The following is a 12,239-nucleotide window of genomic DNA, read 5'->3' on the forward strand; positions in this document are numbered from 1 at the left end:
CCCCCAGAAACTGCTGTGTTGGGCCAGAGCCAGAACACATGTAGGCAAAGCCGTGTTTTGAAAATTCGTCATTGGCTTTGATACACCGATTGGTTAGCGATGATCCAATCGCCGGTGACTTTGTTTTGTACAACAACCCTCATTTTGACGTCCCCAACAACGACCTCCCTGACGGCACCCACCAACGACCTCCCTGACGTCCCCACCAACGACCTCCCTGACGTCCCCACCAACGACCTCCCTGACGTCCGCACCAACGACCTCCCTGACGTCCCCACCAACGACCTCCCTGACGGCACCCACCAACGACCTCCCTGACGGCACCCACCAACGACCTCCCTGACGTCCCCACCAACGACCTCCCTGACGTCCCCACCAACGACCTCCCTGACGTCCCCACCAACGACCTCCCTGACGTCCCCACCAACGACCTCCCTGACGTCCCCACCAACGACCTCCCTGACGTCCCCACCAACGACCTCCCTGACGTCCCCACCAACGACCTCCCTGACGGCACCCACCAACAACCTCCCTGACGTCCCCACCAACGACCTCCCTGACGGCACCCACCAACGACCTCCCTGACGTCCCCACCAACGACCTCCCTGACGGCACCCACCAACGACCTCCCTGACGGCAGTCTCAGACTGAAGTATGTAGTGAACATAGAACAGTGGAAGTATTCTGTTTGAGTCGTCAGGCAACCTCTCTCCCCCTCACTGCACCGCTCACAAGGGCCAGCCCTTAGAGGACGACCCCTCTGCAGCTGTTGCTAAGTAACCTGATAGTGGGGTAACGCGGTGCAACTCCTGAGGATGATACTGTGTCCCCCACAGATGAGGAACACACACACACACCATCTCTAAAGCAGTCTTACCAGAGAGGAATCCCTCCATGCCGTGGGAGTGTGTCATGCGGAGGAGGCTGCGGCCAGAGTACGTAGCCAGGGTTGGGTCAGCTCCGTAGGACAGCAGCAGACGGACCACGTCCAGATGGTCATTCTCCACCGCGTCATGGAGGGGCCTGGGGGGGAGGGAGACAGACACGCCACACACGCTGACGTTATGTACAGAGCCTTGGAAGGCAATTGTCCATGTCCATATGTCTGGCCTGTGTGTTAGTGAGAGAGAAAGTGAGTGTCCATGCTTAAGTGTGTGTGTGTGTGTGTGTGTGTCTACCTGGTGCCTTCCTGGGCGCTACAGTTGACGTCGGCACCGTGCACCAGCAGGTGCTGAGTGATAGCAAGCCAGCCACGTGCACATGCCTCGTGCAGCGCACAGTAGCCCGCGTTGTCACGGTGATTGACGTCACACACCCCGTTCTCCAGGCAGTACAGCACTACATCCTAGATAGGCCACACAGAACAGAGGGGTTAGGGTCTCCACAGACAGGAGACCGAGGGGTTAGGGTCTCCACAGACAGGGGACAGAGGGGTTAGGGTCTCCACAGACAGGAGACCGAGGGGTTAGGGTCTCCACAGACAGGGGACAGAGGGGTTAGGGTCTCCACAGACAGGAGACCGAGGGGTTAGGGTCTCCACAGACAGGAGACCGTGGGGTTAGGGTCTCCACAGGCAGGAGACCGAGGGGTTAGGGTCTCCACAGACAGGAGACCGAGGGGTTAGGGTCTCCACAGACAGGAGACCGAGGGGTTAGGGTCTCCACAGACAGGAGACAGAGGGGTTAGGGTCTCCACAGACAGGAGACCGAGGGGTTAGGGTCTCCACAGACAGGAGACCGAGGGGTTAGGGTCTCCACAGACAGGAGACAGAGGGGTTAGGGTCTCCACAGACAGGAGACAGAGGGGTTAGGGTCTCCACAGACAGGAGACCGTGGGGTTAGGGTCTCCACAGACAGGATACCGAGGGGTTAGGGTCTCCACAGACAGGAGACCGAGGGGTTAGGGTCTCCACAGACAGGAGACCGAGGGGTTAGGGTCTCCACAGACAGGAGACAGAGGGGTTAGGGAAGTTCATTGGGTTCTGAAAGGAATACGGTGCTTTAGTCCACATCTTCCAGTTCCATTCAAAATTCCATTTAATTCAATTTAAGCTTAAAAGAAACAGCTTCACACTGAGAAGGGTGAAATTCATCAACAGCTGTAGGAAGTTAGATTTAGATCAAACAGACGACACATTTGAATGAGAACAATCTCTTGGGTTCATTCTAAGATCCAACTTAACCCTAGACCCCGTGTTATTCCTCAGTATGGTACCTACTACACTAGCTGTATCAGACTGACTCAACCCTACCTAGACCCTGTGTTATTCCTCAGTATAATACCTACTACACTATCTGTATCAGACTGACTCAACCCTACCTAGACCCTGTGTTATTCCTCAGTATAATACCTACTACACTATCTGTATCAGACTGACTCAACCCTACCTAGACCCCGTGTTATTCCTCAGTATAATACCTACTACACTATCTGTATCAGACTGACTCAACCCTACCTAGACCCCGTGTTATTCCTCAGTATAATACCTACTACACTATCTGTATCAGACTGACTCAACCCTACCTAGACCCCGTGTTATTCCTCAGTATAATACCTACTACACTATCTGTATCAGACGGACTCAACCCTACCTAGACCCCGTGTTATTCCTCAGTATAGTACCTACTACACTATCTGTATCAGACTGACTCAACCCTACCTAGACCCTGTGTTATTCCTCAGTATAATACCTACTACACTATCTGTATCAGACTGACTCAACCCTACCTAGACCCTGTGTTATTCCTCAGTATAGTACCTACTACACTATCTGTATCAGACTGACTCAACCCTACCTAGACCCTGTGTTATTCCTCAGTATAATACCTACTACACTATCTGTATCAGACTGACTCAACCCTACCTAGACCCCGTGTTATTCCTCAGTATAGTACCTACTACACTATCTGTATCAGACTGACTCAACCCTACCTAGACCCTCTTAGCCAGTCCTAATATCAAGTACATACTACACTATCTGTATCAGACTGACTCAACCCTACCTAGACCCCGTGTTATTCCTCAGTATAATACCTACTACACTATCTGTATCAGACTGACTCCATACTACCTAGACCCTGTGTTATTCCTCAGTATAATACCTACTACACTATCTGTATCAGACTGACTCAACCCTACCTAGACCCCGTGTTATTCCTCAGTATAATACCTACTACACTATCTGTATCAGACTGACTCCATACTACCTAGACCCCGTGTTATTCCTCAGTATAGTACCTACTACACTATCTGTATCAGACGGACTCAACCCTACCTAGACCCCGTGTTATTCCTCAGTATAGTACCTACTACACTATCTGTATCAGACTGACTCAACCCTACCTAGACCCTGTGTTATTCCTCAGTATAATACCTACTACACTATCTGTATCAGACTGACTCAACCCTACCTAGACCCTGTGTTATTCCTCAGTATAGTACCTACTACACTATCTGTATCAGACTGACTCAACCCTACCTAGACCCTGTGTTATTCCTCAGTATAATACCTACTACACTATCTGTATCAGACTGACTCAACCCTACCTAGACCCCGTGTTATTCCTCAGTATATTACCTACTACACTATCTGTATCAGACTGACTCAACCCTACCTAGACCCTCTTAGCCAGTCCTAATATCAAGTACATACTACACTATCTGTATCAGACTGACTCAACCCTACCTAGACCCCGTGTTATTCCTCAGTATAATACCTACTACACTATCTGTATCAGACTGACTCCATACTACCTAGACCCTGTGTTATTCCTCAGTATAATACCTACTACACTATCTGTATCAGACTGACTCAACCCTACCTAGACCCCGTGTTATTCCTCAGTATAATACCTACTACACTATCTGTATCAGACTGACTCCATACTACCTAGACCCCGTGTTATTCCTCAGTATAGTACCTACTACACTATCTGTATCAGACTGACTCAACCCTACCTAGACCCTCTTAGCCAGTCCTAATATCAAGTACATACTACACTATCTGTATCAGACTGACTCAACACTACCTAGACCCTCTTAGCCAGTCCTTCTAATATCAGAAGATGGTGTCCAAGAGAGATCGAACTGGAACTGGTCCAGAGAACTGGATCTGTGCGGTTCTCATCCCTCATCCTCTCAACCAGGGCAGTGGAAGGTAAGCCATTACAGGAGCCTCCGCTCTGATTCCCATCTCTATGCAAATGCTGTGGAGTGGTCGCCGAGCCTTTCATTTTTCAATAAGTCTTATCAAACGGCTGCCTGGGCGGCTCAAAATAGCCTAGTCAATCTGTCCCTCCTGAACGGTCCCATATATTTTCTACTAACATCTGGGTAATGGATTTGGATGGCTGTGTGTGATGGCTCAGGCTGGCCAGTTATGGACCATATCCACAATGGCTGCGCAGTTGCTCCTAAAAACCTGGGATTCTGAGCCATTGGAGAGTATGTTTGAGCCGGAATGCCTCCTAGCAGAGAGATCCTTTAAACCAACAGCAGGGAAGCAGGGGCCATTAAATTGTTTCTCCCCACCCAGCTCCATTCAGTAAAGGGGATTAAACCAAACTGAATTCAGGTTTGGATTTTTTTTTAAACGGCCAATTATTTTTTCCATTGAGGAGGGATTCAATTTCAATTCAATTACTTTCATTTTCTGTTCCTGGCCTTATGAGTTAAAGGGATACTTCGTGATTTTGGCAATGAGGCCCTTTATCTACTTCCCCAGCCTCAGATTAACTTCCCCAGCCTCAGATTAATTTGTGGATACCATATACATGGTATCCACGAGTTCTCCTGACTCCTGGGAAACATTGCCAAAATCCTGAAGTATCTCTTTAACATGACTCATGTCCTGAGTCACAGTGGCAAAGAATTGGAATGAATTGCAATTTTATAGACAGTTTGCTGACTCCAAGGCCTGACCAAAGCCAGGTGACTATGGCTAACACAATGAGAATATTTTATTTATTTATATAACCTTCATTAAAACTAGGCAAGTCAGCTAAGAACAAATACTTATTTACAATGACGGCCTACCAAGAGGCAAAACGCCTCCTGCGGGGACGGGGGACTGGGATTAAAAATGTAAATATAGGACAAAACACACATCACGACGAGACACCACTACATGAAGAGAGACCTAAAACAACAACATAGCAAGGCATATGAATGTATATACCTAAAAGGTTCTCGATAACGGAAATATGTAGTCCTGTAGTATATTGTTAATGATAGAATCCAGTCAGAATGAGAAATATGTAGTCCTGTAGTATATTGTTAATGATAGAATCCAGTCAGAATGAGAAATATGTAGTCCTGTAGTATATTGTTAATGATAGAATCCAGTCAGAATGAGAAATATGTAGTCCTGTAGTATATTGTTAATGATAGAATCCAGTCAGAATGAGAAATATGTAGTCCTGTAGTATATTGTTAATGATAGAATCCAGTCAGAATGAGAACAGCAGAATAAAGCCAATAAGCATCAAGTCGACAGCAGTCTCTCATCTGTCTATGTGCTCATTTACCTGTGTCAGACAGCGCTGCGCAGCGCAGTTGGCGTCGTTAACAAACCACACACACCCTTCCAGTCAGCCCATTGTGGCTAGCATCAAACCACACACACCCTTCCAGTCAGCCCAGTGTGGCTAGCATCAAACCACACACACCCTTACGGTCAGCCCATTGTGGCTAGCATCAAACCACACACACCCTTCCGGTCAGCCCATTGTGGCTAGCATCAAACCACACACAACCCTCCAGTCAGCCCATTGTGACTAGCATCAAACCACACACAACCTTCCAGTCAGCCCAGTGTGGCTAGCATCAAACCACACACACCCTTACGGTCAGCCCATTGTGGCTAGCATCAAACCACACACAACCCTCCAGTCAGCCCATTGTGGCTAGCATCAAACCACACACAACCTTCCAGTCAGCCCAGTGTGGCTAGCATCAAACCACACACACCCTTCCGGTCAGCCCATTGTGGCTAGCATCAAACCACACACACCCTTCCAGTCAGCCCAGTGTGGCTAGCATCAAACCACACACACCCTTCCGGTCAGCCCATTGTGGCTAGCATCAAACCACACACACCCTTCCAGTAAGCCCAGTGTGGCTAGCATCAAACCACACACACCCTTCCGGTCAGCCCATTGTGGCTAGCATCAAACCACACACACCCTTACGGTCAGCCCATTGTGGCTAGCATCAAACCACACACACCCTTCCGGTCAGCCCATTGTGGCTAGCATCAAACCACACACACCCTTCCGGTCAGCCCATTGTGGCTAGCATCAAACCACACACACAACCCCAGACAAACAGAAGGAACCAGGGTAGCGAAGCGTGGAAAGAGAAAGAGGTCCAGAGAAAGAGAGTGAGAAAGATAGAGACAAGCAGCAGCGCTCCACAGAGAGCAGAAACAGACATTAGCATTCAGCTAGCGTAGTGCAGCTTTGACGTGCCCTCCCTCCCGACCCGTATTCATAGAATTCATTCACAGCTCCCCACCGCGGTGCTGGGAGCTGAGCGCACACACACACATACACAGAGAGAGTGTATGTATCTTTAGATACAGCGTGGTCGTGTGGCTGCCGTGGCAACAAATTAGTCCAACTCCTGCTACTGCCAGTGCTGTGGCAACTTATGCGCTAAACAGCGAGAGCTGGCATTGCGGTTGGCATGCCTGGTGGACAACAAAATAGACCATAACACAGTACACAGTGTTCAAACAACCAGCAGCCCCCACTCTTCTTAAATTGACTCTTCTCCAAAAAACAGCTCACCAACTGTGCTCAAACATAGACCCTACAGTCCCTCTCCACTCAAACACACTACTTCAACTCCAACACTTCAGCGCTGAAAGCAAACGGTGTCCTCCGCCTCATACCGTGGCGCTGCCGCCACCAGTCTACTACCGTGGCGCTGCCGCCACCAGTCTACTACCGTGGGGCTGCCGCCACCAGTCTACTACCGTGGCGCTGCCGCCACCAGTCTACTACCGTGGCGCTGCCGCCACCAGTCTACTACCGTGGGGCTGCCGCCACCAGTCTACTACCGTGGCGCTGCCGCCACCAGTCTACTACCGTGGCGCTGCCGCCACCAGTCTACTACCGTGGCGCTGCCGCCACCAGTCTACTACCGAGGGGCTGCCGCCACCAGTCTACTACTGTGGCGCTGCCGCCACCAGTCTAATACCGAGGGGCTGCCGCCACCAGTCTACTACCGAGGGGCTGCCGCCACCAGTCTACTACCGTGGGGCTGCCGCCACCAGTCTACTACCGTGGCGCTGCCGCCACCAGTCTACTACCGTGGCGCTGCCGCCACCAGTCTACTACCGAGGGGCTGCCGCCACCAGTCTACTACCGTGGCGCTGCCGCCACCAGTCTAATACCGAGGGGCTGCCGCCACCAGTCTACTACCGAGGGGCTGCCGCCACCAGTCTACTACCGAGGGGCTGCCGCCACCAGTCTACTACCGAGGGGCTGCCGCCACCAGTCTACTACCGAGGGGCTGCCGCCACCAGTCTACTACCGTGGGGCTGCCGCCACCAGTCTACTACCGAGGGGCTGCCGCCACCAGTCTACTACCGAGGGGCTGACGCCACCAGTCTACTACCGAGGGGCTGCCGCCACCAGTCTACTACCGAGGGGCTGCCGCCACCAGTCTACTACCGTGGCGCTGCCGCCACCAGTCTAATACTGAGGGGCTGCCGCCACCAGTCTACTACCGTGGCGCTGCCGTCACCAGTCTACTACCGAGGGGCTGCCGCCACCAGTCTACTACCGTGGCGCTGCCGTCACCAGTCTACTACCGTGGCGCTGCCGTCACCAGTCTACTACCGTGGGGCTGCCGCCACCAGTCTACTACCGTGGTGTGGTAGCTACTAGTCTATTACCGTGGCGCTGCCGCCACCAGTCTACTACCGTGGTGTGGTAGCTACTAGTCTACTACCGTGGCGCAGCCGCCACCAGTCAACTACCGTGGCGCTGCCGCCACCAGTCTACTACCGTGGTGTGGTAGTTACTAGTCTACTACCGTGGTGTGGTAGCTACTAGTCTACTACCGTGGTGTGGTAGCTACTAGTCTACTACCGTGGTGTGGTAGCTACTAGTCTACTACCGTGGTGTGGTAGCTACTAGTCTACTACTGTGATGTGGTAGCTACTAGTCTACTACCGTGGTGTGGTAGTTACTAGTCTACTACTGTGGTGTTGTAGTTACTAGTCTACTACCGTGGTGTGGTAGCTACTAGTCTACTACTGTGGTGTGGTAGTTACTAGTCTACTACCGTGGCGCTGCCGCCACCAGTCTACTACCGTGGTGTGGTAGTTACTAGTCTACTACTGTGATGTGGTAGTTACTAGTCTACTACTGTGGTGTGGTAGTTACTAGTCTACTACCGTGGTGTGGTAGCTACTAGTCTACTACTGTGGTGTGGTAGTTACTAGTCTACTACCGTGGTGTGGTAGTTACTAGTCTACTACCGTGGTGTGGTAGCTACTAGTCTACTACTGTGGTGTGGTAGCTACTAGTCTACTACTGTGGTGTGGTAGCTACTAGTCTACTACTGTGGTGTGGTAGCTACTAGTTTACTACTGTGGTGTGGTAGCTACTAGTCTACTACTGTGGTGTGGTAGTTACTAGTCTACTACTGTGATGTGGTAGCTACCAGTCTACTACTGTGATGTGGTAGCTACCAGTCTACTACTGTGATGTGGTAGCTACCAGTCTACTACTATGATGTGGTAACTACCAGTGTACTACTGTGATGTGGTAACTACCAGTGTACTACTGTGATGTGTTAACCAGAAGTCTACTACTGTGATGTGGCAACTACTAGTCTACTACTGTGGCAGCTACTAGTCTACTGCTGTGGTGTGGTAGCTACTAGTCTACTGCTGTGGTGTGGTAGCTACTAGTCTACTGCTGTGGTGTGGTAGCTACTAGTCTACTGCTGTGGTAGCTACTAGTCTACTGCTGTGGTGTGGTAGCTACTAGTCTACTGCTGTGGTGTGGTAGCTACTAGTCTACTGCTGTGGTAGCTACTAGTCTACTGCTGTGGTAGCTACTAGTCTACTGCTGTGGTGTGGTAGGTACTAGTCTACTGCTGTGGTAGCTACTAGTCTACTGCAGTGGTAGCTACTAGTCTACTGCTGTGGTGTGGTAGCTACTAGTCTACTGCTGTGGTAGCTACTAGTCTACTGCTGTGGTGTGGTAGCTACTAGTCTACTGCTGTGGTGTGGTAGCTACTAGTCTACTGCTGTGGTGTGGTAGCTACTAGTCTACTGCTGTGGTAGCTACTAGTCTACTGCTGTGGTAGCTACTAGTCTACTGCTGTGGTAGCTACTAGTCTACTGCTGTGGTAGCTACTAGTCTACTGCTGTGGTGTGGTAGCTACTAGTCTACTGCTGTGGTAGCTACTAGTCTACTGCTGTGGTGTGGTAGGTACTAGTCTACTGCTGTGGTAGCTACTAGTCTACTGCAGTGGTAGTTACTAGTCTACTGCTGTGGTGTGGTAGCTACTAGTCTACTACTGTGGTGTGGTAGCTACTAGTCTACTACTGTGGTGTGGTAGCTACTAGTCTACTACTGTGGTGTGGTAGCTACTAGTCTACTACTGTGATGTGGTAGCTACTAGTCTACTACTGTGGTGTGGTAGCTACTAGTCTACTACTGTGGTATGGTAGCTACTAGTCTACTTCTGTGGTAGCTACTAGTCTACTACTGTGGTGTGGTAGCTACTAGTCTACTGCTGTGGTGTGGTAGCTACTAGTCTACTACTGTGATGTGGTAGCTACTAGTCTACTACTGTGGTGTGGTAGCTACTAGTCTACTTCTGTGGTAGCTACTAGTCTACTACTGAGGTGTGGTAGCTACTAGTCTACTGCTGTGGTGTGGTAGCTACTAGTCTACTACTGTGGTGTGGTAGCTACTAGTCTACTACTGTGGTGTGGTAGCTACTAGTCTACTACTGTGGTGTGGTAGTTACCAGTCTACTACTGTGGTGTGGTAGCTACTAGTCTACTGATGTGGTGTGGTAGCTACTAGTCTACTACTGTGGTGTGGTAGCTACTAGTCTACTACTGTGGTGTGGTAGCTACTAGTCTACTACTGTGGTGTGGTAGCTACTAGTCTACTGCTGTGGTAGCTACTAGTCTACTACTGTGGTGTGGTAGCTACTAGTCTACTACTGTGGTGTGGTAGCTACTAGTCTCCTACTGCGGTGTGGTAGCTACTAGTCTACTACTGTGGTGTGGTAGTTACTAGTCTACTACTGTGGTGTGGTAGCTACTAGTCTACTGATGTGGTGTGGTAGCTACTAGTCTACTACTGTGGTGTGGTAGCTACTAGTCTACTACTGTGGTGTGGTAGCTACTAGTCTACTACCGTGGTGTGGTAGCTACTAGTCTACTACTGTGGTGTTGTAGTTACTAGTCTACTACCGTGGTGTGGTAGCTACTAGTCTACTACTGTGGTGTGGTAGTTACTAGTCTACTACCGTGGCGCTGCCGCCACCAGTCTACTACCGTGGTGTGGTAGTTACTAGTCTATTACTGTGATGTGGTAGTTACTAGTCTACTACTGTGGTGTGGTAGTTACTAGTCTACTACCGTGGTGTGGTAGCTACTAGTCTACTACTGTGGTGTGGTAGTTACTAGTCTACTACCGTGGTGTGGTAGTTACTAGTCTACTACCGTGGTGTGGTAGCTACTAGTCTACTACTGTGGTGTGGTAGCTACTAGTCTACTACTGTGGTGTGGTAGTTACTAGTCTACTACTGTGATGTGGTAGCTACTAGTCTACTACTGTGGTGTGTTAACCAGAAGTCTACTACTGTGATGTGGTAGCTACCAGTCTACTACTGTGATGTGGTAGCTACCAGTCTACTACTGTGATGTGGTAGCTACCAGTCTACTACTATGATGTGGTAACTACCAGTGTACTACTGTGATGTGGTAACTACCAGTGTACTACTGTGATGTGTTAACCAGAAGTCTACTACTGTGATGTGGCAACTACTAGTCTACTACTGTGGCAGCTACTAGTCTACTGCTGTGGTGTGGTAGCTACTAGTCTACTGCTGTGGTAGCTACTAGTCTACTGCTGTGGTAGCTACTAGTCTACTGCTGTGGTAGCTACTAGTCTACTGCTGTGGTAGCTACTAGTCTACTGCTGTGGTAGCTACTAGTCTACTGCTGTGGTGTGGTAGGTACTAGTCTACTGCTGTGGTAGCTACTAGTCTACTGCAGTGGTAGCTACTAGTCTACTGCTGTGGTGTGGTAGCTACTAGTCTACTGCTGTGGTAGCTACTAGTCTACTGCTGTGGTGTGGTAGCTACTAGTCTACTGCTGTGGTGTGGTAGCTACTAGTCTACTGCTGTGGTAGCTACTAGTCTACTGCTGTGGTAGCTACTAGTCTACTGTTGTGGTAGCTACTAGTCTACTGCTGTGGTAGCTACTAGTCTACTGCTGTGGTGTGGTAGCTACTAGTCTACTGCTGTGGTGTGGTAGCTACTATTCTACTGCTGTGGTAGCTACTAGTCTACTGCTGTGGTAGCTACTAGTCTACTGCTGTGGTGTGGTAGCTACTAGTCTACTGCTGTGGTAGCTACTAGTCTACTGCTGTGGTGTGGTAGGTACTAGTCTACTGCTGTGGTGTGGTAGGTACTAGTCTACTGCTGTGGTAGCTACTAGTCTACTGCAGTGGTAGCTACTAGTCTACTGCTGTGGTGTGGTAGCTCCTAGTCTACTACTGTGGTGTGGTAGCTACTAGTCTACTGCTGTGGTGTGGTAGCTACTAGTCTACTACTGTGGTGTGGTAGCTACTAGTCTACTACTGTGGTGTGGTAGCTACTAGTCTACTACTGTGGTGTGGTAGCTACTAGTCTACTACTGTGATGTGGTAGCTACTAGTCTACTGCTGTGGTAGCTACTAGTCTACTGCTGTGGTGTGGTAGCTACTAGTCTACTGCTGTGGTAGCTACTAGTCTACTGCTGTGGTAGCTACTAGTCTACTGCTGTGGTGTGGTAGCTACTAGTCTACTGCTGTGGTGTGGTAGCTACTAGTCTACTGCTGTGGTAGCTACTAGTCTACTGCTGTGGTAGCTACTAGTCTACTGCTGTGGTAGCTACTAGTCTACTGCTGTGGTGTGGTAGCTACTAGTCTACTGCTGTGGTAGCTACTAGTCTACTGCAGTGGTAGCTACTAGTCTACTGCTGTGGTAGCTACTAGTCT

General features: G+C 49.9%; 1 protein-coding gene across 2 annotated transcripts in view; it reads right to left on the reverse strand.

The window, feature by feature from the left end:
* The window catches only part of LOC139412857 (BCL6 corepressor), a 127,303-nt gene that overhangs the window by 23,663 nt on the left and 91,401 nt on the right, over positions 1 to 12,239 (reverse strand). For both annotated transcript variants that reach the window (XM_071159605.1, XM_071159606.1), the window contains 2 exons: positions 1,179 to 1,345; positions 878 to 1,023 (listed from right to left, as the gene is read on the reverse strand). In XM_071159605.1, the coding sequence (XP_071015706.1) occupies positions 878 to 1,023; positions 1,179 to 1,345 (313 nt within the window). The remainder of the gene's footprint in view (positions 1 to 877; positions 1,024 to 1,178; positions 1,346 to 12,239) is intronic.

This window comes from Oncorhynchus clarkii, chromosome 7 (assembly GCF_045791955.1).
Source record: "Oncorhynchus clarkii lewisi isolate Uvic-CL-2024 chromosome 7, UVic_Ocla_1.0, whole genome shotgun sequence".
NCBI lineage: Eukaryota > Metazoa > Chordata > Actinopteri > Salmoniformes > Salmonidae > Oncorhynchus > Oncorhynchus clarkii.